The sequence below is a fragment of the Podarcis gaigeae genome, assembly GCF_964106915.1.
Source record: "Podarcis gaigeae genome assembly, chromosome: 4".
In the NCBI taxonomy this organism is placed as follows: Eukaryota; Metazoa; Chordata; class Lepidosauria; order Squamata; family Lacertidae; genus Podarcis; species Podarcis gaigeae.
The window spans coordinates 50,701,561-50,725,962 of NC_139677.1; the positions used below are offsets into that span (position 1 = coordinate 50,701,561).

The 24,402-nt window shown below is 42.0% G+C and overlaps 1 protein-coding gene across 1 annotated transcript; it reads right to left on the bottom strand.

The window, feature by feature from the left end:
* On the bottom strand, window positions 1-23,959 carry DIPK2B (divergent protein kinase domain 2B). Its single transcript, XM_083734707.1, has 5 exons — window positions 23,596-23,959; window positions 15,492-15,756; window positions 7,131-7,304; window positions 4,034-4,322; window positions 1-2,330 (listed from the first exon to the last, which is right to left on the bottom strand). Exons 1-5 carry the CDS (start codon window positions 23,829-23,831, stop codon window positions 1,990-1,992), a joined length of 1,305 nt encoding a protein of 434 aa, XP_083590833.1. The 5' UTR covers window positions 23,832-23,959; the 3' UTR covers window positions 1-1,989.
* Window positions 23,960-24,402: the final 443 nt, after the last annotated feature.

Genomic DNA, 24,402 nt, shown 5'->3' on the forward strand with positions numbered 1-24,402 from the left:
TGATGGAGCCTCATTTGTTTATTTTTAACATAATTTCCCAAGAACATAAACATACAAGTCAGGCTATCAAATCAATAACGAATGCTATAAAACAGGCAGCAAACCCCAAATTAAGCCTAATTCTATAATCAAAATATTAACATTAAAAACAAACAACAATTCTAAAGGAACCAGCAAATGGTACAAAACTGCCCCAGCAAATAAATTAATTAGCCAGCTTTAAAAGAGCCACATCTTCACTAACAGTCTAAAGCAGGTTTTAGACTGCCAACTGTTTTGGGACTACAACTCCCATCATCCCTAGCTAACAGGACCAGTGGTTAGGGATGATGGGAATTGTAGTCCCAAAACAGCTGGAGGGCCAAGTTGGGCCATGCCCGGACTAAAAAAACATAATGGTAGTGTCCAATGCACCTTGCTTGACAAGGCATTCTATAAGATGGGTGCTACAACACAGAAAATCCTAACTTTGTTACATACTAGTGTCACCTCATAGGGTCAAGGGAACTGGAACAGAAATTTGGATGATGATTGGCTCAAGTGGGGGGAAACATGAAAGAAGGCAGTCCTTGAGGTACCCAGGTTCCTTAAACTGAATTGGCAACCAGTGCAGTTTGCATAAATCCAGTTGTAATGGAACTAAATTTACTGGCACCCCTCAGCATTCTGACTACAATATTCTACACTAGTTGAATTTTCAAAATATCTTTCAAGGCAAACTCCAACAATTTCCAGAGAATCACAGGTTCCCCATCCCTGATGTCAGACTTGCTTTCAGCAGTTGACCAGATCAGATGCTGGCTGAGGACTCCAGGGGCTTGGAAAGGGCCCTCAGTAGCCTGTCCTCACCATGCCACAGTCCACCACTTCCCGCCAGATGCTTTTCAGCATCAGACAGTGATGACCCTTTTAAAGAGGGGTAGCAAGCTCAGCTCCCAGCCCAAGGACAGATAATGCATTTGTTTTCCAACTCCCTTTTTTCTTCCTCATACCCTATAACTTATTCTGTATTGCTCCATATACTTGGACCACTCTTTCACACATCAAACCATCATCTTGAATAATGCCTGCTCTTATGCATTCACCATCTTCCATTGCCAAGTGACTCTCATTTTTCAAGCCCTTCACCCTATCTCCATCTTCCCCATCTGGGCAAGTACCTCTTGTTATGATCCCATCTCACATTAAATCAATAGTAATCCATTACAGTGGTTGTGGTCTTCATCTATCTTTCTAGAAGAGCAGAGGTGTCAGCAAAAGTTCCTTCCCACTCCTGCTGTGAGTGGGCAACACCTTCAGTCAATGTACTGTGTCTCTCCACAGAATCCTGGCTCATTTGTCATAAGAACAAAAAAAATGGCCCTGGGTATGAAGATAGAATAAAGGAAGGCAAGATTTCAAACACGCATGATGGATGAAGGTAAAGCACAGGCAGTTTGCTAGTGGGGCCATGTGTGCCCCTGGCAACTTATACTCTCCCTGCCTTCCCTGACTCAGCCCAGAAGGAAAGGGAATGAGGAGTAGAAAGCTTGCAGTTGGAAAGATGGAGCTACCATGGAGAGGGAACAGGGCAGGGATGTCTATGTTGTCCTGAAAGGGACAATTGATTCTATCACCTACAAGAAGTCAGCAAAGTCTGTGTAGCCATAGAGAGCAGCTTCCTAGAAAGAAAGTCACCATTGTAACAACGGCTCGGTTCATCTTTAGCATGCTCTTAAACAACAAGCTTGTAAGATTTGCATTGATCTTGCTGAAGGCATTTGTAAAAGCAAGGTAAATGTGAGAAGTTAGAATGTGGTGGTCAATAACAAGGAGCTCATAGAGGTGCTGTGAACCTTTGAAGAGCAACCCCAACAGGACCACTGACTTTTATCATGGAATGTTTGCAAAGTGAATGTCTAATGGTGGCAAAATCAGTGTTTCCTGGATGATTCTATTCTTTTGACTTCAAAGGTAGAAGTAGTAGGTAGATGGCAGCAAGCTTTCCTTTTAGGGTTTATTTCTGTATTTGCAATCAGGATAGCGGTAGGCAAAACGAGGATCACAAGTCTGCAGAGGTTTCAAAATCTCTTCCAGCACTTGAGCTGCCCTGATGACTTCTTGGTCAGTTAGAAAGCTGTCTGCACATCTGCTCAGAGCTCTGTCAATCTTCTCCTGGACAGGAGGCAGAAATTTTTCCTTTAAGAGTTTAGGCAAAAGTTCCTCACAAACCATGATGAGGCTTTGTGTATCCTTGATGGAATTACAGGAGGGAAGCTCAGACTGGCAGTCTGTAACCAGGCAGCTGAATATGTCCTTATGTTCCTGTTGTCCGTCCATCAGCTGCTTGCCTAACAGAAGGTAATGAGAAGCTTTGATTATAAACATATATGAACAAATTCCAGAAGGAGGACCATGTTAGTCTGCATTGCAGCAAAAACAACAAAAGAATTTCAGGGCATCTTAAAGACTAACATTTATTATGGCATAAGCATCTGATGAAGTGGGCTGTACTTCATGAAGGTTTATGCAGTAATAATTTCTTAATCTTTCAGGTGCCACAATTTTATGTGAGCAAATATTATCTTTATACACCTCAGCAGTGTTTAGATTAGATGGTCAATTGAATTACAAATGGATCAACTTGTCTTGACTGTTCCACAGGGAAAAGGTATGAGCTGTTCAGAAGAACAGAAGTTTTATCCTGCCAGGTCTTTGGCAAGGTATGAGGCCTCCATCTCTTCCCATCTTCTAAGAACAGGCATAGGCAAACTTGGCCCTCCAGATGTTTAGGGACTACAACTCCCATCATCCTTAGCTAACAGGGCCAGTGGTCAGGGATGATGGGAGTTGTAGTCCCAAAACATCTGGAGGGCCATGTTTGCCTATGCCTGTCTAAGAATAAGGATCTTCCATGATGATGATGATGAATAATTAATTATTTACCCTGCCCATATTACATATTATGTCTGAGAGAATAGTTGTGTCCCAGCCCTCTCCCTAACATGCTATCTTTCCATGTACAGGGACATATTGAGCATTCAGTCATGTGACTCTCCTTGAACTCTGAAATGAGACGGTCCTCTGAAGGACTGTACTGTACATAACGTTTCTCAATTTGGACTTTGATCTTACATTTTGAAATTTGATCTAAACTTGGTAGGACTGGGTTTCAGGTAAAAGCTATAAAATGTACAGGAAATGCGAGCCTCATCAGTCAAATGGTCTACCTTTTGTGAAAGCTGCTCGAGGCTGCCTCAGCTGTTTCTACGAACTTGTGGATGGGGGATCTGTCCTTAGGGAAACCATCAAGCTGCCCAGCAAACAACAGAGCAGGCATTAATCACAAACCTCTTTTTCTCTCCATATTTCTCCAGAGAAGTTGGGCATACTTTTAATAGATTAAAGTGAGTAGCTGGTCCCAGGATCTCTTGATGGGTGGGGCAGGTTGCCCATTTTTAAAATGCTGGAACCTGGAGTATCTCTCCTTTAGTTTCCATATTACCCTTGGTAAACTCATGTGCTTTGATTGCTTACTGCCCATATTTATGCCCATATTTGTTCTCTCTGATTACCTGTGCTTGCCAGGAGCCCAGGATTGGACCATGTAGAACATTTTCCCCAGTTGCTTTGACTATAGGTTTATTTTGTTTTACCATCCATCCTGGCACTTTCCTCAGTTTTTTTCTTCTAGCTGAAAGCTAGCTATTTCTCTTCCTTTTCCCCAAACTTATACGTCTAGTTGTCTTGCTTTGCTTTGGAGTTCTCTGGCTTTGCTTCAGGTGGGTACACTTAGAGTGTGCATGTGCTCATTTGGGTAATCTGACAATTTTCTGCTATAATATGAATGCTCATGTATGTGTGTTTGAGTTATGCTGAATGTGCTAATTTCCAGTTGCACAGAATCTTATTGGTATACAGATTGTCACCTTTCGTTCCTTTTAATTAACTGATCTACCATCAAAAAACTTGAAGCTAAAGATCTATTCCCCCCCCCTCCTGCCTCATCATATCCTCTTGTGACAGATGCTTATTCAAAGATGAAGCTGAGTACCTTCCTGCTTGTCAATGACTCCCATTGTGCTGGCATCCCGGATAAACAGATGTCCATTGTTGAAAACACCAAATGTGCCAGCATCGACATGGGTAAAGTAGAATAAATAGTTCAGGTCATTCTTCCTCATGGAATTGATGATAGCAAGGAGCTGAAGAGCTAGGTCTGCTGCCACATCAGAAGACGAGCCATAGAATTCCTTCAAAGGTCTGGTGCTGGTAGTGACTATCAGCCGGCCGCAGGACCCCAAGTATTTTGGAAATGGCCACCCTTCTGCTCCAGGGAAAATCTGTCCAACAGAGGGGACACAAAATGTGTTAGTGCAAATGTGGGACTATTTATGTGATGATGTGAAGGTAAGAATACACCCCACCCTTTAAAAAGCCCCTTTGATCTTGGCTTAACTTGTGCATTGTTTTGCCCTCCTCACCAGAAGTTCCACCGCACCTTTTGAAGAAGTGAGCACTGAAGGATTGCAAGGTTTTGTCATATTTTGTTTACTTGAATTCATAACTTCCGAGCAGGTATTTTGTGAAGTGTCAAAGCAAACACACTGCAAGAGCATTCATAGCAATTAGGGCTGTCCACAAACAATCCACCCTGTGTCCCTGCTCCGAGGCCCCCATATCAGGGCAATATGCTAGCCTGGGGGCCACCCATCCCTGATTTGTCCCCGAAACTAAGTCTCCCCATCCCCATTTTGTTTAACCCTTAAAACTCTTTTAAACTGTTAGGGCCACAGCACAGCATAAGATTGGATTAAGCATAGGCAAATGCTGGTCCTGTAAGCTAGGGATGATGGGAGTTGTAGTCCCAAAACATCTGGAAGGCCGAGTTTGCCTATGCCTGGATTGGATAGTACAATTTAACAGCTGTGAAGGAGGATGATCCAGTCCTATGCAGGATCTATGCCTTAGCTCTACAGCTGTTGATCCTGTAAGTCATCAAGGAGGAAAGAGAGCCACTGCTTGGGCCTACTTTCTTTTGGGAAGGTGCATCCACTGGTCCATTAAGTCAGCCTATTTCACGTGCTGCCCAGCTCTCCTTTCTGCCTTATGCCCTCCCTCCTTACAGCCACCAGTCACTCTGGGCCAATCCAACCTGACCAATGGCTGTGTGTGCCCAACTCATCTGAGACCCTCCATATATGCCTGATTTGGCTGGGCCCTCATCCAACCTAGTGCACAGCTTCAATAGCAGTATCCGTCCCAGTGCAACAGCAGCATTCATGCAAAAACTGTCAGCCACTTCCAAAATGGTAAAATTTCTTCTCTTGAGGTAGCCAGAATAAAAACCTCCCCTTTCTAGGTCTCCTCTCTTTACTCAGAACAGGCAAACCAATGTCACAGTCTCCTCCCAAATATCAAAATGGCTGAGGTGATCAGCCATAAATCAGTGTTCACTGGTAATGACCAGTAAAAGGAAGAATTTATAAGAAATAAATAGTTGTTCCAATTACCCTGTTAAATAACAATGAATGCTGATTGATCACCTCAGCCTTTTTGATGGGCAGCCACTACCCACCAAAGACTGTGCAACAGGGTTGTCCATCCTGATAACATGGTTATGTGTTGACAAAGGTCAACACCAACTTAGTGAAGGTAACAATGCAAAGTAAAACATAAAGATAAAACATGTATTATTAAGTTTTGCAATATTCATAAAGGGGAACAGAAGAAGGATCTATATTAACAGGACTCCCTTCTCCCATATGAACTTGCCAACCCACTGAAATAAAACGTTAAGACCAATTTAAGCACACCTTCAACAATCTGGGCTGAAGTTAACGCAAGGGTCAGCTTTAAACTGTTTAACAGCTACTCCAAGGCTTTAGATATACACCCTAAGGAATCATATGAGTTAGTAATATGCCCCATTGTATTTAATGGAGTTTTATTAGAGGTTAATGCTTGTTTCTACATTTGTAGACATTAAGGAAGAAAAATGTGAATAATCATGATGTGCTTCTTTTGTGAAAACAACAGAGATACACAGCTAGGTGGAAAAGAACCACCACCTCTAGAGTTGTTGCGGCTATGTGCTTTAGCTTGGCAGTAGTGCCCATCTTTTGCATGTGCAAGGCCCCCAGGTTCAGTCCTTGACATGACACCCCTACACAAGGAGACTCATATCTGCAAAAGTCTTCCACTTGGCATCCCAAAGACCTTCATACCATATCAGTCTGGGGTCCATAGTTTTGTGGGATACAAACCATTGGTTTCGTTCACTAGAAGTTGGTGAAATATGCCAAAAGCAAAGACTTAATAAAATGGAACATGTTGCCCTCTTAGATTCTTCCAAATATAAAATTGTCAAGTTATGCACCTAATGTTGGCTATCAAGATGTTGCATGTAATACCGGTATATCACTAAGGCCTCATTCAGCATCTTAGCAGGATTTCTGATTGCTTAAAAAACACCCTCTCAGCTTAAAATACAGCCCTCTGGTTTTGCATGATGTGAGCTCAAGTTTGATGGACAACCCCACTTTGGGACTTCTTTTTTTAGTCTGTACTGACTTTTTAATTTCTCTTTCTGAATGGCTAGAGTGTGCACGTTGGAAACCAGCTGTGTGAATTGGCCTGTGAATTGGCTGGTGTGCATTTTTGTCACTCGGTTCATGTTGCATACTTCAGGGAGTTTAATAATGGTTAATTCAAAGGGTCTGGCTTGCTGTGCCTATATTCAATATGTTGTGTGTATGCACTGAAAGGTCTGTATGGCTGTTGTTCACTGTATGGCTGTTCAGTTCACCAGAACCTGTGTGGTTAAGTACCACACAATTTTGCTAAACAAAATAATACTCCCATCCAATGCCATTTTTCATTTGAGCACAGCTTCTCAGAGAGGGATTCACAGTATAGTGTGCATTGATTCCAATTTTACGAGGTTGTTCTTGATCTCTGTCAAGGCAAGTGTCCAGTCCACTTGGCTTGTAAATTTAGGCTCCTGCAGTTCTCTGTGCAGCAGAGTGGCTATGAAACCTACTGATCCCTATTTTCGAACCAAGTTTACTGTAGCTCCAGTTGGTCAAAATGACTTGAACTTGGGTCATGGGGTGGTAATTTACCCCACAGGAAGACAGATGGAGTTGTACCTGTAACATGATGGGATGTGCATTAACTGAGAGTGTGTAGAGGAGGCGCAATTTATCCCGGTCGGTGAAATGGTCCATGTAGACACTACCAGCATCTGCCACTTCAGCATATCGCCGCACTATTCGGTCCAGCAGCCGTTGTGAAGGGCAGCGAAGCATCGGTGTACTCAGACCCTAAAAAGAAGAGAAGGGGAAAGGGTCAGTCTTGTCTCTGCATATAGCACAGGGGCTTTGATTGAATGGGCCTGTGTTTTGTATGTCCCTTTGTATGGTTAGGACCTGACCCTACAAATTACCACTGCTGTATATAATTAAACAGAGCATCTGAAGAAGCAGGTACACATGAAATTCAATGGCCCTGCTTAATTATTTTTTAATTAAAATCATAGCTGAAAAGTGATGTACAAAAGAACCCATATGCACAGGCATGTTTATATAATAGAAATATGAATAAATTGCTTATGATATTTATAATGGATCCATATGAAAATCACATCCCACTGCACAGTGAAAACTCCCAACAATAGTAGATTTATTCTGAAATAACTAGAGGATATTATTTAGCCCTGGGAACTTGGGGCAGATTGGGTACTTGCAGAGGCAGCACACCCTGTTTTGCCTCCTGAGGCAAAATGAGAAGGTGCTGTCCTACTGCCACAGCGTCCCTCACTTGGGAAATGGAAAGCAAAAATAGCCTAATAGCTACAAAGAAGCACTGCCATTGGTTTCATATGTGTTGACATTCATACGCACAGGTGTCAAAATGCCTCCTGTATCACTTGGATCTGGGGTGCTCCTGACCGGGCAACCATAGTTCAAAATGTGTCAGCCAAGATATTGTCTGAGACCTACTGCAAAGCTCAAATTAAACCAGCACTAAAAGAACAGCACTAATTGCCAGTTAGTTTCCAGACAGAATTCAAGGCAGTGGTTCTTAGCTTTAGAACCCTGAATGAACTGGGATCAGGAAATGTCAGGAAAGTGGCACCTGGCATATTCTTAGAACATGAGAATCCTGTAAGGCTTTTGTTGGTGGTACCTGCCGTTTGAAACTCTCTTTTGACAAAGACTCGCCAGACTCTGTTGTTGTTCAGATGGCTGGTGCAAATGTTTGTTTCAGAGAACCTTTTTATACTGTCACATGGCGATTCAGTGTGCATAGATTTGTAACATTTTTTTGTTAAGATCTGTAATTTCTAAAATTTGATGGCAACACTTAAATATATTTTCAGGGTTTTGCAGTTGCTTTTACAACTTGTAGCCTGAGCCAATTAACTGTTTGCTTAGCTGCTAGGGCACCCCTGGCTTCCTGATCCCCTGGACTCTGGAATGCACTAGCCGTGGCAAGTAGGACTGTTATTGCTGTGGCACTGCCCACCTGGGGCCACTCCTAACTAGTTAGCTGGAAACTAAGGCCAGGCACCAGAGCTGAGTGCCAAAGGGCAACATAGGACAGCTGCCCTTTGGTGCAGCTTATTTGTAATGGCTCAAAGGGATCCAGAGGTTAAAGGGGGAGGTTTTCCTATTTGTTAACATCGAAGCTGATGTTGCTTTTTGTAACATTTATTGGCCTAGGCCTCCTTCTCATTTTTTAGAGAGTATTTTGCTGTGTATGAATGTATTATTGATTTCCCCTTTTTTCTTCTGCAACTGAGCATTAGATGATCGGGTTTTCTTTTCAGTAATTAGCAGCTTAAATCAAATGTCAAAGTTTGTGTAACCAAAACGATTGGCCAGTTGACTGAATAGTTGATATATATTGATTCACTGTAGTAGAACAATAAACTTAATTGATTGAATTTATTGATTTGTTTTGACTTGGTACACACACCTGCTTTATAGTAGAGGGGTGTGTGAAGAAAGGTAGCTACACTTTTCAGTTCAGATCAAATGGCAATTCACTCCCACAGCAGTTCTAATTCTAAAAACACTTCTATCATAATATTGGGGGGGGGGGCTATTTTAAAAGAAAATTTAAATGGTAGCCATTGTCCATCTGCAACACAACTCCCCCCTCATTAATATTAGGAAAAAAGACTTAAGATAGTAGGATTGAATTCAATATTAGTCATACTCCAAGTAGGCTCCCTACAATTAATGGACAGGACTAACTTGAGTCCATTGGATATAACTCAAAATGCTAAAAAAGAAAAGCATCCCTCCAAACAAAGAGTCAAAAGAAAAAACCTCACATTTTTGATAATTCCAGGCATTAAACACACACGTTTATTTGGAACTGAAATGCAAGTAACATAACCTGGAACTTATTCCTGTATAGGCTGCTGTGTTCCATTCAGAGCTGCATATAAGCACAAAGTTAAATCGAGGTTGTCTCTGGGGCAGGGAAGGCTTTTCAGCAAAGGAGCATTTGTAGTTTGCAATAAAGATTTTCATTGTGACAGACGAAATAATCATTGTGGCAGGCCACTCAATTGATAGCTGGGTCAGACAGGGCAGGCGGCGTAAAGTGAAAAACATTATTTCATGGTCTGTCATTTTGATTCAAGTATGTTAAGGCTTGTCATAATTCTTTGCACTATAAAAGAAAATTACTTGAGCCCAATAACTTCTGTCAAGTCTCCTCTGTATCCAAAACTACATACGGGAAGACACGGCCGTCAAGGGAGTACAACTACCTTGATGCAGCAGTGGGAGTAAGTGTACTTTAGAGATGCTTTTCTTTGAAATGTGCTATTTGCAGTTGCTTAGCCTGTCAATGAAAGAGGATTACTGGGTTAGGCAAGGGTATCAATGCCTATTTTCTGCTGCGGGTTAAAAAAAAACAAAAACCAACCCATGGGAACAGCCATTCACAGTGCAATCCTAAGAGTACTCCAGACCTTTGAATCAGAATCACAGATTCTGTAGAGTTGGGAGAGATCCAAGGGGTTGTCTAGTCCAGGCCTCTGCAATGCAGGAATTGTTGTTTGCATGGCAATAGATATCCTTTTTATTTAGAATGAAAGAAAAGGGAAAGAAACATAGTATTCCTAAATGGAGTAACACTGTGTTTGGATTCTCTGATGCAGTTTCCTGGTGCATTCTGGAATACTCTCTCTAGGGAGGTGCACCTGGAGCCATCATTATGTATCTTCAGGTGCTGGGCAAAAACCTTCCTTTTTAACCAGGCCTTTGACTCGTAACTATCTATGATCTTTTAGACTGGGTCGTATGTATTAACATCCCCCCCCCGGGTTTTAATGTACTGGGGGGGGGGGAAGGACTCAGCTAGATTGGTAAAGAAAAAGTGTCGCACAGTGAAACCTCGGTTCCCAAATGCCCCCATTTTGGAACGTTTCAGCTTCTGAATGCCAAAAACCCGGAAGTAAGTGTTCTGGTTTTCTAACGTTTTCCGGAAGCCAAATGTCCGCTGCAGCTTCCCCTGGAGTGCAGGAAGCTCCTGCAACCAATCGGAAGTCTTGCCTCGGTTGTCAAACATTTCAGAAGCTGAACAGGCTTCCGGAATAGATTACGTTTGACAACCGAGGTTTGACTGTATATGCATTATAACACTGTGACACCAGGTGGTGGTGTGGAGTTCCACTTTTGCCAACGCGATTTGTCATACAAAGTTTAAAACGTGTTTAACTGAAACGCTTCTTTGATGTGTCTAGATGCAGCCCATGTCTAGTGACTACCTAGCCAGGACTTGTGACGATAAAGAGACAGACAGTAGAAGTCATTGCCCAGCCAAATACTCCATGGTTTGCACCCAGCCCAAGTCTTGAGAGACTTTGTGAAGTTCTCACAGGACTTCATCAAGCCTGAAGTAAACAGTATTTCTCCCAGCCTGTATTGAATTTGAATACTTATTCCCACCTGTATCTTTATTGGATTTGAAATTGTTTTAACATATTATTATTATTTTGTTTTTATATATGGATTTTTTTTAAAAAAAGGTTTTTACATACACACACACATATACATATATATATACATATATATACATACAAACACATGCATGCACACACAAACACACACACACACACTGTAATTGGTTTTTTTAATTGTTGATAGGTTTCTGGTTTTTTGTTTTCTGTGAAATTGCTTCAGTATATTTCATGGAAAATGATCCATAAATGGAATTGAATCAATCAATCAAACAAATAATCCCTCTGAGATTACCTGCACTGAGCCTCTGGAACAGAATGGGTTATAAAAATAAATAAACATTGGAATAATTTTATTTGGAAGACTGAGCTTCAAAATGTGCAATTCCTTTTCCCAGAACATTGACTACACAGCAGTATATTTTGCCAATATTTCGCAAAGGTCTGCTAATATATCCAGTGTTTCAGTACTCACGGTAGTCAAGTAAAATGGTAGCCAAAGCCAGGAAAGAAAAATGATTGTTGGTAAAAAAAAACAAAAAACTGGTCTTCTTCCAACTGGGTATGTAGCATTATTTAGTTGAAATCTAGTGCATATAAATAACTGGGGCAAGTGGAGAAAAAGCTATTGTGCCCACTAAAACGTTATACCAAAATAAAAACCCCAAACTTTATCTAGTGTGTGGCTGTCCCCAGTTCTGACTGATTTTTCCGTCTGGCACCATGAGTTTGACTTCCCAGCAAATGTCGAGCCTACTTAGAAGTTCGGCAGGCGCCTTCAGTACAGAGGGGAAACTTTAGCCTGTGAGAGAAATTGGCTCAACTCCAACGCTCTAGGGAGTGCTCAAATGGAAAGTACAGTATGCATAAAAGATTTTGCACTCTGGGAGATATTTGTGTGGCACAAGGCAGCCAGCAGAGATTGGGTTTCATCCAAACTTAACAAGGGGAGAGAAGGGAGTAGAGAGAGGGGAGGCACCTCGCTGTGGTAAACTTCTGTCAGAAGCTACTCGGAGCAATGTGAAGCTTGCCCTAGCGTAGAAGGAGGCGGTGAATATATGCCATGTCAATTTTTCTACTTAAACATTCCTACATTTTCTGAAGAAAAAGTTGGCTGTGGCCCTCGCGTTAAAGCAATGGAACTCTACTGTTGTGAACCTACATGCTCATAATAGGAAATATTGGTCGCTTGCTAGAGGGGATTCCCCATACTTCTTGCACAGCTGCAGTTCTGTTTTGCCAACAAAGCTCTGGTGACATGTTTCATGCTGCCATCTTGTGGAGTAAGGGAGAGGACCTGTGGGGGCTGGAAATCCGAACCCTTTTAAATCTTGGAGTAGCACAGGGGATTTTGAGGGGAAAGGGAAATGTGAGATTCTAGATTAAAGTACTTCTCTGCTCAGGCAGGCAGGGTCCTTTTCTTCACAGTGATGCTCTCCTTGATTTACAAGCTGGAAAGATAGAGCTGGCAGTGCAAGCCTATGTTTGCCTGCTCAGAAGTTAGCTCTATTGAGTTGCAGGTAAATGTGTAAAGTGTCAAAGCCTCAGTGTCCATGCTTTTGTTTTGTTCTTCATTCATCTTGTGTTATTTTAATTTGTTTCAGGTGATGAGGCCTCCCTTGTGGGAAATTTGGTTATATTGATATCTCTGTTAGAGCCACTTATCTTTCATTTGGCTTGTACAATATATCAGTTGTCTACTTTTCTGATAATAGTAGCACAAATGGGCTTGCTTATACTTAAGCGTCTTTATGTGGGTCAGACACAGAGGGAGAAAGGGTCAATAAATGACTAAGCTGGCTCAAAAAGTAAAAATAATTTAAAAACCCTCTAAGTGGATGTGACATGTATTTGCTGGGTGTCTGGCATACCTCCCTGAGAAGTTTCTCCATACTGAAGCCTACGTCTAGAATGCCCTCCCTCCTTACATCTGGAAGGTAACAACTGTTTGTGATTCCAAATTTTCTTGGAAATGCACCTGTTTGCTCAAGCTTTCCCTACTACTACTACTACTACTACTACTACTACTACTACTACTATTTATATACCACCCTATACTCAGAGGTCTCAGGGCAATTCACAGAACAAAACCAAAATATATAATAAAAATAAAAACAACAACATAATAACTCCCCTCCCCAAAAAGCCACATTTTAAAAGGGCATAGGATGTCAATCAGATCAACCAAAAGCCTGGTTAAAAAAGGACATTTTTGCCTTGCGCCTAAAGGTGTATAATGAAGGTGCCAGGCAAACCTCCTGAGGGAGAGCATTCCACAGATGAGGAGCCACTGCAGAGAAGGCCCATTCTCGTGTTGCCACCCTCTGGATCTCTCGAGGAGAAGGCCCACGAAGAAGGGCCTTAAAAGATTCTGCATTTAATTTTGGTTTTAATCTTTGTAAATCCTTTTCAGTTTGCTTTGTCAATGATAAGTAGTATGTAAATATTATTATATTATTAAAATATCATTTGGAATTTCCCTTGAAAAATCGCTCAGATATTAGAAAGTGAGCTATTTTTTCTGATCTGGCAAAGGATATTGCTTTTAGATCATGAAAATGTTTGATGGGTGAGGGAGGTTGTAACTTTTCAAAGTCTCATATCTATTTTGTGAGTGGTGAGGTAGGAAGCCATGCCAGTGCCTTTCTTTAACACCTTTGTTTGTTTGCACCTCTGAACATCTCAGTCATATGATAGAAAACCAGCCTCTGTTTCTTTCAATCTGCCACTGGGAATGCAGGTGGGTGCTGTGGAGCTTGCTCTATCCTAAGGACTGGAATGTTATTCCTACCCAAGAACATGCCTACCTGTAGCAGCTCTGAGGGATGAAGAAGGAAAGAACAAAACAGGCCAGCATTTGTTTGACAGAGTCAAGTAAGAGACAAAAAGTTTCTAAAGAGCCCATCCTATAACTCCCTTTTGGCAAAACATCTCAGTTACTTAAATAGACAATTCCTTCTTTTGAAAATTAGCTGTTAAGACCAGCACCATTTATCTGCTGACCCAATGTGAGAAGGCTCTTTGGTACAACTAGTGGTCAGCATCTTTCTTTCTCCACAATTGCACAACAACAACAAAAACCAGCATCCTGTGTTTGAGGGTAAGATGGCCGCTGCTGCATATACCCTATATATTTAAAGTATTCACAGTACATTTCCCCCAACAAAGAGTTCTGGGTATCCAATGCCCGATTGCCCAGTGCTGTTGCTTCCATTTTCCTTCCTTCCTTCTTTTGCTCTTCAATGCTGCTGGTATGCTTTGCTGCTGTTTTGTTGTTTGCCTCCCCCCAATTCTTGGCCTTTTGCTCCTGTTCCTTGGAGACAGCAACTGCCCAGCAACTGTCCCCAAATAGCAGGAACTACGGCCAGAAGATGAGATTTATCTCTTCACTCAACCTACGTGACTCAGAAGGAATTCAGTAAAAAGGCCAACAGACTTCCTCTCGCATGACATGCATCACTATAGTTGGGTGAGAGAGATGAAAGACACTTCAGTGCTGGGCTGGTGCCTGCCTCTCTCTGGGCACGGGGCCACCAGAGAGTGTCTGATACTCTAGGAGGATAGCAAGTTTCTTCTGTAGGGTGGCTGTGTCTGCCAGAATCTGGGGGGGGGGGGCGGAGGACGACCCGACACTGCCCTACCTTGACACGACGCCCCCACAGACATTGGCATCAGCTGAGCAGCAGGTGATGCTTTGGTTGCCCTTTAAGGAAAGTCACTGGCACCAACACCTAGCAGGGATGGGTCTAAAAGCGTAAAGATCAGGTTGCTACTTTTGCTGAAGCTTCTTATGCAATAGGCGTTTTCTCTCAGATTGGAAGAGACCAGTCACCAGCTTGTTCCAACATGCCTGGCCCAAATTCATAACCCTGTCACCCCACATTAGCTTATGCAGTTTAGGAGGTAAGCACTGAACAATGGCTAGCCTTCAAAGATGGCAGTCGGTGGGAACGTTAAGAGGAAGTAACAAAAACAAAAGCAAATCCATGGCATATTGCAGTCCATGGGAACTTATGTCATAATAAATTTGCTCGTCTCTAAGGGACTGCCAAACTCTTGCTTGATTTTCCGTACCATACAGATTCAAGAGGCTAAGGTGAATAATTATTTTCTGATGTGTTTGCAGTTTGCGTATGCGGACAGTGTGCATGCATGAAGAGAATATTTCCTTGAATTGGTTTCTGATCAGGTACAGGGGTGTGGCAAGATTTTCTTCACCTCTTTGCACAATATTATGGATGGCTTTTACCAAGTGGTGGCATGCACCCCATCCATATGTTAACTTTAGTTTCAGGTGTGACTGTGGTGTGTATATGGCTTCCTTCTGTATCCAAGTAGTGAAGAAAACTAGTAGAAACTGAGCCAGATCCAGCAAATTACAAGTGATTTCTTTGTGATGTGTGGTGTGTGTGTGTTGGGGTGGGGTGTATACAAGAGAACCAGATCCCATAAAAATAAAACACTTTACTCCCGTTAAACATTAACGTTAAATGTTGTGTGAATCCCATATCTCAGGGCCCTGTATACCAACCTGGACCAGGTTAGGGGTGAGGCGTTTTGTTTTTAGCCATTTCTGGAATCTCTCTGTTTTCCACAAGACTCGCTCGATGCTGCAGCTTTTCGTGTTGGTAAGAAAAGTGCAAATCCTCTTGTCTGCTTGGTCGTGCTGGTATTTTGTGGTTAATCTGGAGAGATCCACTGGCCGCCAACTTACGGTGTCATCTGAGTAGTTCCCAGAGTAGTAGGAGAGGTAGTTGGGAGGGAGTTTTAAACTGGAAGAAAGCCAGCTGTCAAACCTGCCATCAAATCAAGACATGCAATGTTGTTAATCTACCTTAGCCCAGCTAAGCACCAGCAGACTGCAGTGCCTGCCAAATTCTCACATTTCCAGGTAGGATTCCAAAACAAATCTATAAGGTGGCTAAGTAGTATCCACTCTTTATTAGGGCACAAAGCCTTTATCAAGCAGGCTCTATTCTTTGAAACTGGATAAAGCTATCACTTATTCCCCCTCCACTCCAATTCCACACAATAATATCCAGGAGTGAAGTTAAATTGGAAAGCAGCCGCAGAAGGGGTGCTTATAAAACAAACCGAAGAAACAACTATAACATCTAAATGTCTGTTGTTGTAATAATAATATATTTACATACCCCTTGATATGAAAAATTCCTAGTTTACATAAAGCACGATAAGATTATTTTTTTAAAAAAAATCTATATACTGCATATAACCAAAATGCATTGGTAAAAACAGAGACATCATCAATAAAACATTCAGTTATATATCAACAACAAAACAGAGCAGTGTGCTGAATCTTATAAGCCAGGGAGGAACCTGCTTAAATTGATGGGTCTTCCAGAGGTGTTTAAAGCTTGCTACATGGCGCTGTGAGTTAAACCACAGAACCTAGGGCTTGCCGATCAGAAGGTCGGCTGTTCGAATCCCCATGATGGGTGAGCTCCCGTTGTTCGGTCCCTGCTCCTGCCAACCTAGAAGTTTGAAAGCACGAAGTGCAAGTAGATAAATAGGTACCGCTCCGGCAGGAAGGTAAACGGTGTTTCCGTGCACTGCTCTGGTTCGCCAGATGCGGCTTAGTCATGCTGGCCACATGACCTGGAAGCTGTCTGCAGACAAACGCTGGCTCCCTCGACCAGTAAAACGAGATGAGCGCCGCAACCCCAGAGTCATCCACGACTGGACTTAATGGTCAAGGGTCCCTTTACCGTTACTATTTCTGCCTCAAAAACAATACTAGGAGGGCTGTTTCTGAGTGTAGATTGTAGACTAACCATTGGCCTTGTTGACTGGGGCCAGCGGTCAAGATAAAGGCGTTCAGTCCGTAACACTTCCTAATACAAATCTGGCAATGATGATAATGATTGGGCACAAGAAACAGACACTAAGTTCCTTTGTGCAACTGAAAAGGGAGAATCGCCTATGTCTTCATAGAATCATAAATCATAGAATTGTAGAGTTAGAAGAGGGACCCAAGGGTCATCTAGTCTAAGCCCCTGCAATGCAGAAATCTCAGCTAAAGCATCCATGACAGATGTCCACCCAACCTCTGCTTAAATACCTCCAAAGAAGGAGAGTCCACAACCTCCTGAGGGAGACTGTTCCATTCTTCTGACTGCAAAGTACCTAGACAACTGGAAACAGTCAAATGCTCAGCTAATATTTGTGACATTCACTCAGCTGTAGTTCACGACAGCATACTTTTTGGCCTTATACGCATTTTGTTTATGAGGCTTTCCTCTCTCATTTGCTATTGTTTATGAGAGGGAGCCTTCTCCTTTTTTTCTGCTTTTCCTGAGGAAGTAAATGGAGCCAATTCAGGATTCTTTTGTTTCATTATGCCCCTCAATCAGTTGTGTGCATGTACACAAACACTTTCTTCTCTCTCCTACAAGCTATTTTATATAAGAATTATTCTTTGTTACTACAATTTATCCAATTTTTATCACACCCTGCCTCCCAAAGGAGCCCAGGGCAGCAGATGCATAGATAAAACATTCAAATAATGTTGACTCCTCATGAACTTCTTCTTTATTTAGTCTAATGGCAGGCATTCAAGAAAATTTCCCAATTGTTCCAATTTTCCATGTGAATGTAGAAAAAATATCCTTATCTAACCCCATCATGAATTTAATGTTAATCATTGAGAGCTGAAGACAGTCTGGCAAGATTGTTTGGGTTACAGCTGGGTTAGAATGCAAGCTCATGCAGATCCATCAACAAAACAAAACTAGATTCCATGCTTTAAAACTTGCCTCCCTCCCCCTTGCATAAATTTAATTTTTAGAATGCACATGCATATCTTCCTTTGGATCTTGAGAAATTGGATCTTGAGAGACGTGTACAGTTTTAGGCACAGAATCCCTTGCTTTAAAACCAATTTTAGTAGAATCCCTTCGAAGTGTGTGGTTTGAGCACGAGTATCTTAAAATTGATTTCATTTCTCCTCTACAAAACTGAATGAAATCTAATCCTTTATCTTCTCTGAGTTTGGGAGAATGTTGAATTGGGAAGTTAGATTTGTGAATGATCACAGAGACAGTGTAATCCTCTGCACATTTGCTCAGAAGTAAGTCCCACGGTGTTCCATGGAGTCTACTTGTGGAACACAGGGAATCATTGTGGTGTAGGAGATAGAGGACTTGCCTTCAACTATGAAGACCTGTATTCACATCCCAAATTAGCTATGAAACTGACTGAGTGCTCTTGGGCAAGTCACTATTGCTCAGCCTAGAGTACCCCACATGCAAGATGACAGGATACAATGGGGTGGAACCATTTATGCCACCTTAAGCACCTTACATGGCCTGACTTGCAAGGAATCTACCACAGCCTTAAACAGAAATAATGACTGCTCCCCACATCAAATGAGGGGCGTTTTTTGCATGGTTGCGCGCAGCACCCCCTCCCTATGGGGGGTGGGGCGTGAAGCGGTGACCCGGGCCCCCCCTGCGGCAGTGATCCCAGGGTTCCCTGTTAAAGGGGTTGCATGAAATTAGAATGCAGAACTCCCACAATTTTCTTTGATTAATGGGGTTGCCACTTGATTTCCCTCCCCCCCCCCGGAACCAAATAATCCGGAAATGAGTGCTAGACTTCCACTAGCTTTTCAGCAGTGGCTTTTTTTATATCATGTGAAAGATCACATAAAATGTGGAAGTTAACAGGTAACTTCATGAAAGCAAAATAAAGTGCTGTCTGAATGCAACCTGTTAAATGAGGAGTAATTCTTAGATATTCAGCACTTTCCCCCCTTTTACTGACTCTGCTCCTTTCACTTTGACAGCAACCTGACATGGAGAATTTTTGAAAAGTGATGCTTTGCCTAACTTGGTGTGGAGTTACAAAGATGAGAAGAGCTTTGCCTGCTACATTTGTGCACCTCAGGCACAAGCGCAGGAGGGACTAAAAACAAGCTGGGCAGCAGTCTTAATGTCAGCTTTGAGAATTCAAAGTTGTGTTTCATTTCAGGACCCAGGAAATCTGAGGGGCATTTTTACTATACTTTATTTATTTTAATATCTGATTGTTGCTCATGCAAGGGAGACAGAGGAGAGGCATTTGCAATGCCAATGAACATTATGGTTAATACAGGATTCACATTTTCATGTCTAAACCTAATGAAGCAAGAGCGTCTTTAAGCATATGTAAAAATGCCTATAGGTATATATTGGGAGGCTGGGGTGGACTTTTAAGCGGCCCTTAAATAAGAGTCAATGTGGTCTACAGCAACAGCAGGCACTGTAACTCTCCAACAGTTAAGACTTAACCCCTAAAGGCACACCCTTCCATTGTCTCCTCAGACAGATAAATGCCAACAGGGACAGGTCCAAGGGGGTAATTTGGTATTGAGAGAGTGGTGGTGGGGTGAAGCCCCCTGTTCAGCCATGAAACCTGATGCCGCCTCCTTCTTGGCCTAAGTTCTCCAACTATGAAATGGGAATTTCCAAGGCAAGCCTAACAGAGTTCCTTTGAGGACAAACTTTATGAAGGTTGTGAAGTGGTTTGTATGCCAGTGATTCATAATTGCCATTGTTCATGGCAATCAATTAAAACTGCTGCATCCTATCATTAACACTCAGTACCAACAAGAACATAAATTAACCCAAACGGATGTCTTCATCCGGAAACCTGCAGGGCAAAGGTAAAAAGCTCTGGGAACATGACTCTATCTGCATTTAACCAGTTTGCCAATGACCTGACATGCTTTGTAAATGCTTATCATGGGTGTTGCCAGAATAGTAGTTCACTCTTACATCAAGTTATTTAATCTCGGGCTTTAAAAGCAATATTACCACATAGACCAGAACTCATTACTCAACAGGGTGGGGAGCTAGTAATTCCATTTTGCTAATGAGAGTTAATCCAGACAAAGATAAGAAAAGAGGAGTAGCGTGAAGTTGCATGATAACAGAACAGGTATGAATTACCACTTCTTAGAATGAATGATACGTTTCAGAATGGTTTTGATATACTCAGAATCAACAGAATCTACTACAGCCTGAAGTGAAATAAATAAAGCATACCTATGCTCCTCCCATGGTGGATTTCTTTTTTTTTGGGGGGGGGGGTTCAGCATCTCCCTTCCCCACCCCTGCACCTGTCACGGTAGCTGTTTGCTATTAAACCCTTCCATCCAGTGAAGAAGCTGTAGCAAAGTGCTAATCAGAATGAGAAAAGTAAGACCATGAGCTGCAAAAAACTGCATAACAGGGACCATCAATGTGGCACCCTTCAGATGTTGCAGACTACAACTCCCAGCATCCCTAGCCATTGAGCATGCTGGCTGTGTTGAAGGGAGTTGGAGTCCAGCATACCATAGGCACACTCATTTTATGTGGAGAACTGGCTACACTTATTAGGTTGACTGGCAGTGCAAGCAGGCAAGTTGCCTTTCAGGAAAGCTTATTTATCATTACTCAGGAGAGCATTGATAAATCCCTGCTAAGTTGTTTCTGAGGTCATTCAGTGTGAATGATGGCTATTTTAAAAACTACTGGTCTGCACTTTTATTATCAGGGTCCCATAAGTATCCTCTTAGTACAAATAATATATCAGATCTCCAGTTTCTCCTCTTCATCCAAATACTCCCTTGGGTCTGCCTAACTGCTAGTCAACGATGCTAGGAAAGGTGCCCACCTTCCTCAGCCAGGATGGGGTGGGGTGGGTGATGTGGTGATGGGCAGATTTAGGTTAGCTTGTGCCCAAGACACTGATTCTGTTGTTGTTGTTGTTGTTGTTGTTGTTGTTGTTGTTGTTGTTGTTGTTGTTCAATCTGCTCTTCTGTATACTTTCCTTAATGTGGAGCTCTTACTCTCCAGACATTATACATATTATGTAGAGCCAAACCATAATATGAAAACTTTGCCCTTTAAGGTTTGTTTGCCCACCTCCTTGGCAACTGTCCACCAGCTGGTGAAAACCTTTCAGGAGATAACATTTTATATGATGAACGTTGTTTGTGATTTATGTCTGTTGGGTCTGCTTTCATTTATAGATAGATATTATTTTGTATTGTGTTTTATTATGGAGATGTTGTATTTTAGTTGTTGCAAGCTACTCTGCAAAAGTACTAGAAGGGTGGGTTATGTGTCACTAAATCAATAAATAAGTCCAGTTTGTCTCCAAATTCACACCAGACCAAGAGTGGACGAAGACCTAGCCTTGACTCCTGAGTGGTTCTTAATGAACTCTTTACTTTCTCTCCCATGTATATTAGCAAAAATATGCAGGGTGTAGATATTCTGTACATTTCCAGGATTCTTGCAATCTATAGGTCTTTCCTCTAGAGTCACGACCCACCTGTCATAATGATAGGCATTTTAGTGGTTTAAATATAAATGTAAAACGCGAAATGAGTCTTTTATAGCAACTCCACCAAGGCTTTTTATTGCTTTAGTGAAGTATATTTTATATAGAAGCAGATATCTAAAAATGTAATTTGACTCTGTTTGGTGTAATAGTAATAATATAGCTAGTGGTGCATTAAAACTATAATTTATTAATATAGCAATTTTTTCACCACCATGCTGCCAATTCTTTAAAAGCACCTTTCCGTATATAAATCATATTAGAAGAGAGTGAACTCATCCCTTTTAAAACTCTTTACCTGCTGTCATCTACCTTAATAACTTTTATCTTGGCTATCTCTGCTTTGTGAATCTGAAATAGATCTAATGATTATGATAATGGTTTGTGTAGATGTTTTACTCTCACTAGAAGAATATTTATGTTTGACAATTGTCCTGACATGCTTAACAAAATCCTGGCAAGATGAAAATGCTTGAGCCTCGTTCATGCTTCAGTCAATTTTGATAATGTAAAGAAAAATAAATCCTTCGGCACAGCCTACCTAAAGTAGAGCTCTTATTATGAGCTGGGTTTGACATTTTGAAGTGTTATGCAGCCTGAACCCTGCTTACTCCTCCTCCTCCTGCTGTATATTCCCCTTGTGCCTTAAGGTGATCCTGAGGTGAGGCCTTGTTTTGCATGCCACCACCATCAGAGGGTCAGCAGTTGGCTGAAAGAACCCAAGCCTTCTCTGCAGCCGGTGCCCTCCTGACTTTTAGAAGGTTAGAAATTATTTATTCAGGAAAGGCATTTGTGTCTGGTAGGTAAATATACAAGGACGCAGGCGGCGCTGTGGTCTAAATCTCAGAGCCTAGGGCTTGCCGATCGGAAGGTCGGCAGTTCGAATCCCCGCGACATGGTGAGCTCCCGTTGCTTGGTCCCAGCTCCTGCCAACCTAGCAGTTCGAAAGCATGTCAAAGTGCAAGTAGATAAATAGGTATCACTCCGGCGGGAAGGTAAACAGCATTTCTGTGCGCTGCTCTGGTTTTGCCAGAAGTGGCTCAGTCATGCTAGCCGCATGACCTGGAAAAACTGTCTGCAGACAAATGTTGACTCCCTTTGCCAGTAAAGCGAGATAAGCACTGCAACTCCAGAGTCGTCCGCAACTGGACCTAACGGTCAGGGGTCCCTTTACCTTTGTTGTTGTTGTTTAGTCGTTTAGTCGTGTCCGACTCTTCGTGACCCCATGGACCAGAGCACGCCAGAATTTCCTTTACCTTTACCTTTAGGCAAATATACTGGTTTTATTTAGCAGCTCTGTTGCTATTTGGGATTTCTGGTGATGGTATACTGGAATTCCAATATTTTGGCCTATATTGTTTTTTTAAAAAAAACCAAACAAAAAACAAGACCAGAATAAAGCTGTGAGCTGCCTCTAGAGCCTGTATGGAGCTAATAGGAATCAAAATGACTTTAACCTTGCTAGAACCGGTGACATGAATTCCATTTCTAACACCTTTCCTAGCGTGAATGAAGTGCAGCAGATTCACTCTACACAGCCAAGATGTATTTATGCACATTCTAAGTGGTGGTTGCACTCATATTTTAAAATATAGCTGTTAAAATTTATTCTTTGCTTACCTCTTTACCCTGACATTTGGCACCTGAGATGTGTATTTTAGGATTTTATTCTCCTGATTGTAATCTGTTTTAACTGTATTTAAAACAGTATTTGCTTTCAAAAATTTATATGTAATTGTTGTAGCCCACCCTGGGACCTTGTGGTGAAGGGAGGGGGGGGAGGAGGAGGAGGAGGAGGAGGAGGAGGAGGAGGAGGAGAAGAAGAAGAAGAAGAAGAAGAAGAAGAAGAAGAAGAAGAAGAAGAAGAAGAAGAAGAAGAAGAAGATGAAGAAGAAGCAGCAGCAGCAGCAGCAGCAACTTTTTAACAGCTGCCTATAAGCAAAGAGCTCCTGAAAATGGTATTGGTGCTAATGATTCTGAGACAGGTTAGTCATTTGACAATTTAACAGTGGAAGCCTGTGCAAGAGAATGCATGCATTGAGTTCAGTGAGATTTACTTCCAAGTAACTGGGCATAGGATTCAACTACAAATTACACAGGGTGACGATGTGGGGATTTACTATGATGGATGTAAAGGTGATATTAACTACTGACAAGTACACATACAGCAGATGTGAACTGGCGACAAATTACATGCTTCAGCTCATCCTCCCAATGCCCACCACCCCAAGCAGTTGGCAATATTAACAGAGCTAGACTTCCACTTCCCTTTGTCCCCACCCCAAACATGGTACGGAGAGTCTGACCTTATTTCTTCTTTAAAGAACTTCTTGCAAATGGACGTTCCAATGCAGGCATTGCATTTATCAAGTCCCAAAAAAGTTCGGCCAAAACTGTAGCTGAGTTTGACCCGGGGACCTGCAGATGGGGAAACGGTTGCTGCTAAGAAAGTGCTGCAGTTCAGACTCAAGCACAGAAGAAGCAACAGCTTGACCACACATTTAGAGCAAAGGCGATGCAGCCAAGGCCTCATTGCTAGCATCTGCCACTCCTAACTAGCTTCTGATGGTCTCCGCTTTCGACTGAACAACATTTTATTCTATGGGAGAGTTTTGGCCCAAGAGACTTTGAGCTCTCTTATCTTGCCAGCTGGTTGGTGGCTTCAGAGGTTTGTGGAAAGGAGCATGGACTGGGGTGGGCACAAGGAAATACATGAGGATGCAGATAACTTTTGTTGCTATAGTTACCTTTCCTCTGCTAGGAGCAGCTGTTGACCCACCCATCGCCAAACACAGAATGCAATGAAAGCTTTGCTCATCATAGTGTTGATGGGGACAAACGAAGGATATCCTGTTGAAGGAGCACAAAGTATTCATCGTGAAATCCAGCAGGAACTGCTTCTGATAACATGATAACAGACAACAATTATAGTCAGGGCATGTGAAGAATGAAAAATTAATCTTTAGTACTATTTATATTAAAATGCAGACTATCAGATTGCTAAATTGTTTGTAAGCCCATTTCATTCATATTTCTTTCTCTGACAACTGAATTTATTTATTTTTTGCCAATGGTAAACACTTTCCTTTAAAACACTGGTGTGGTTTGGTCAG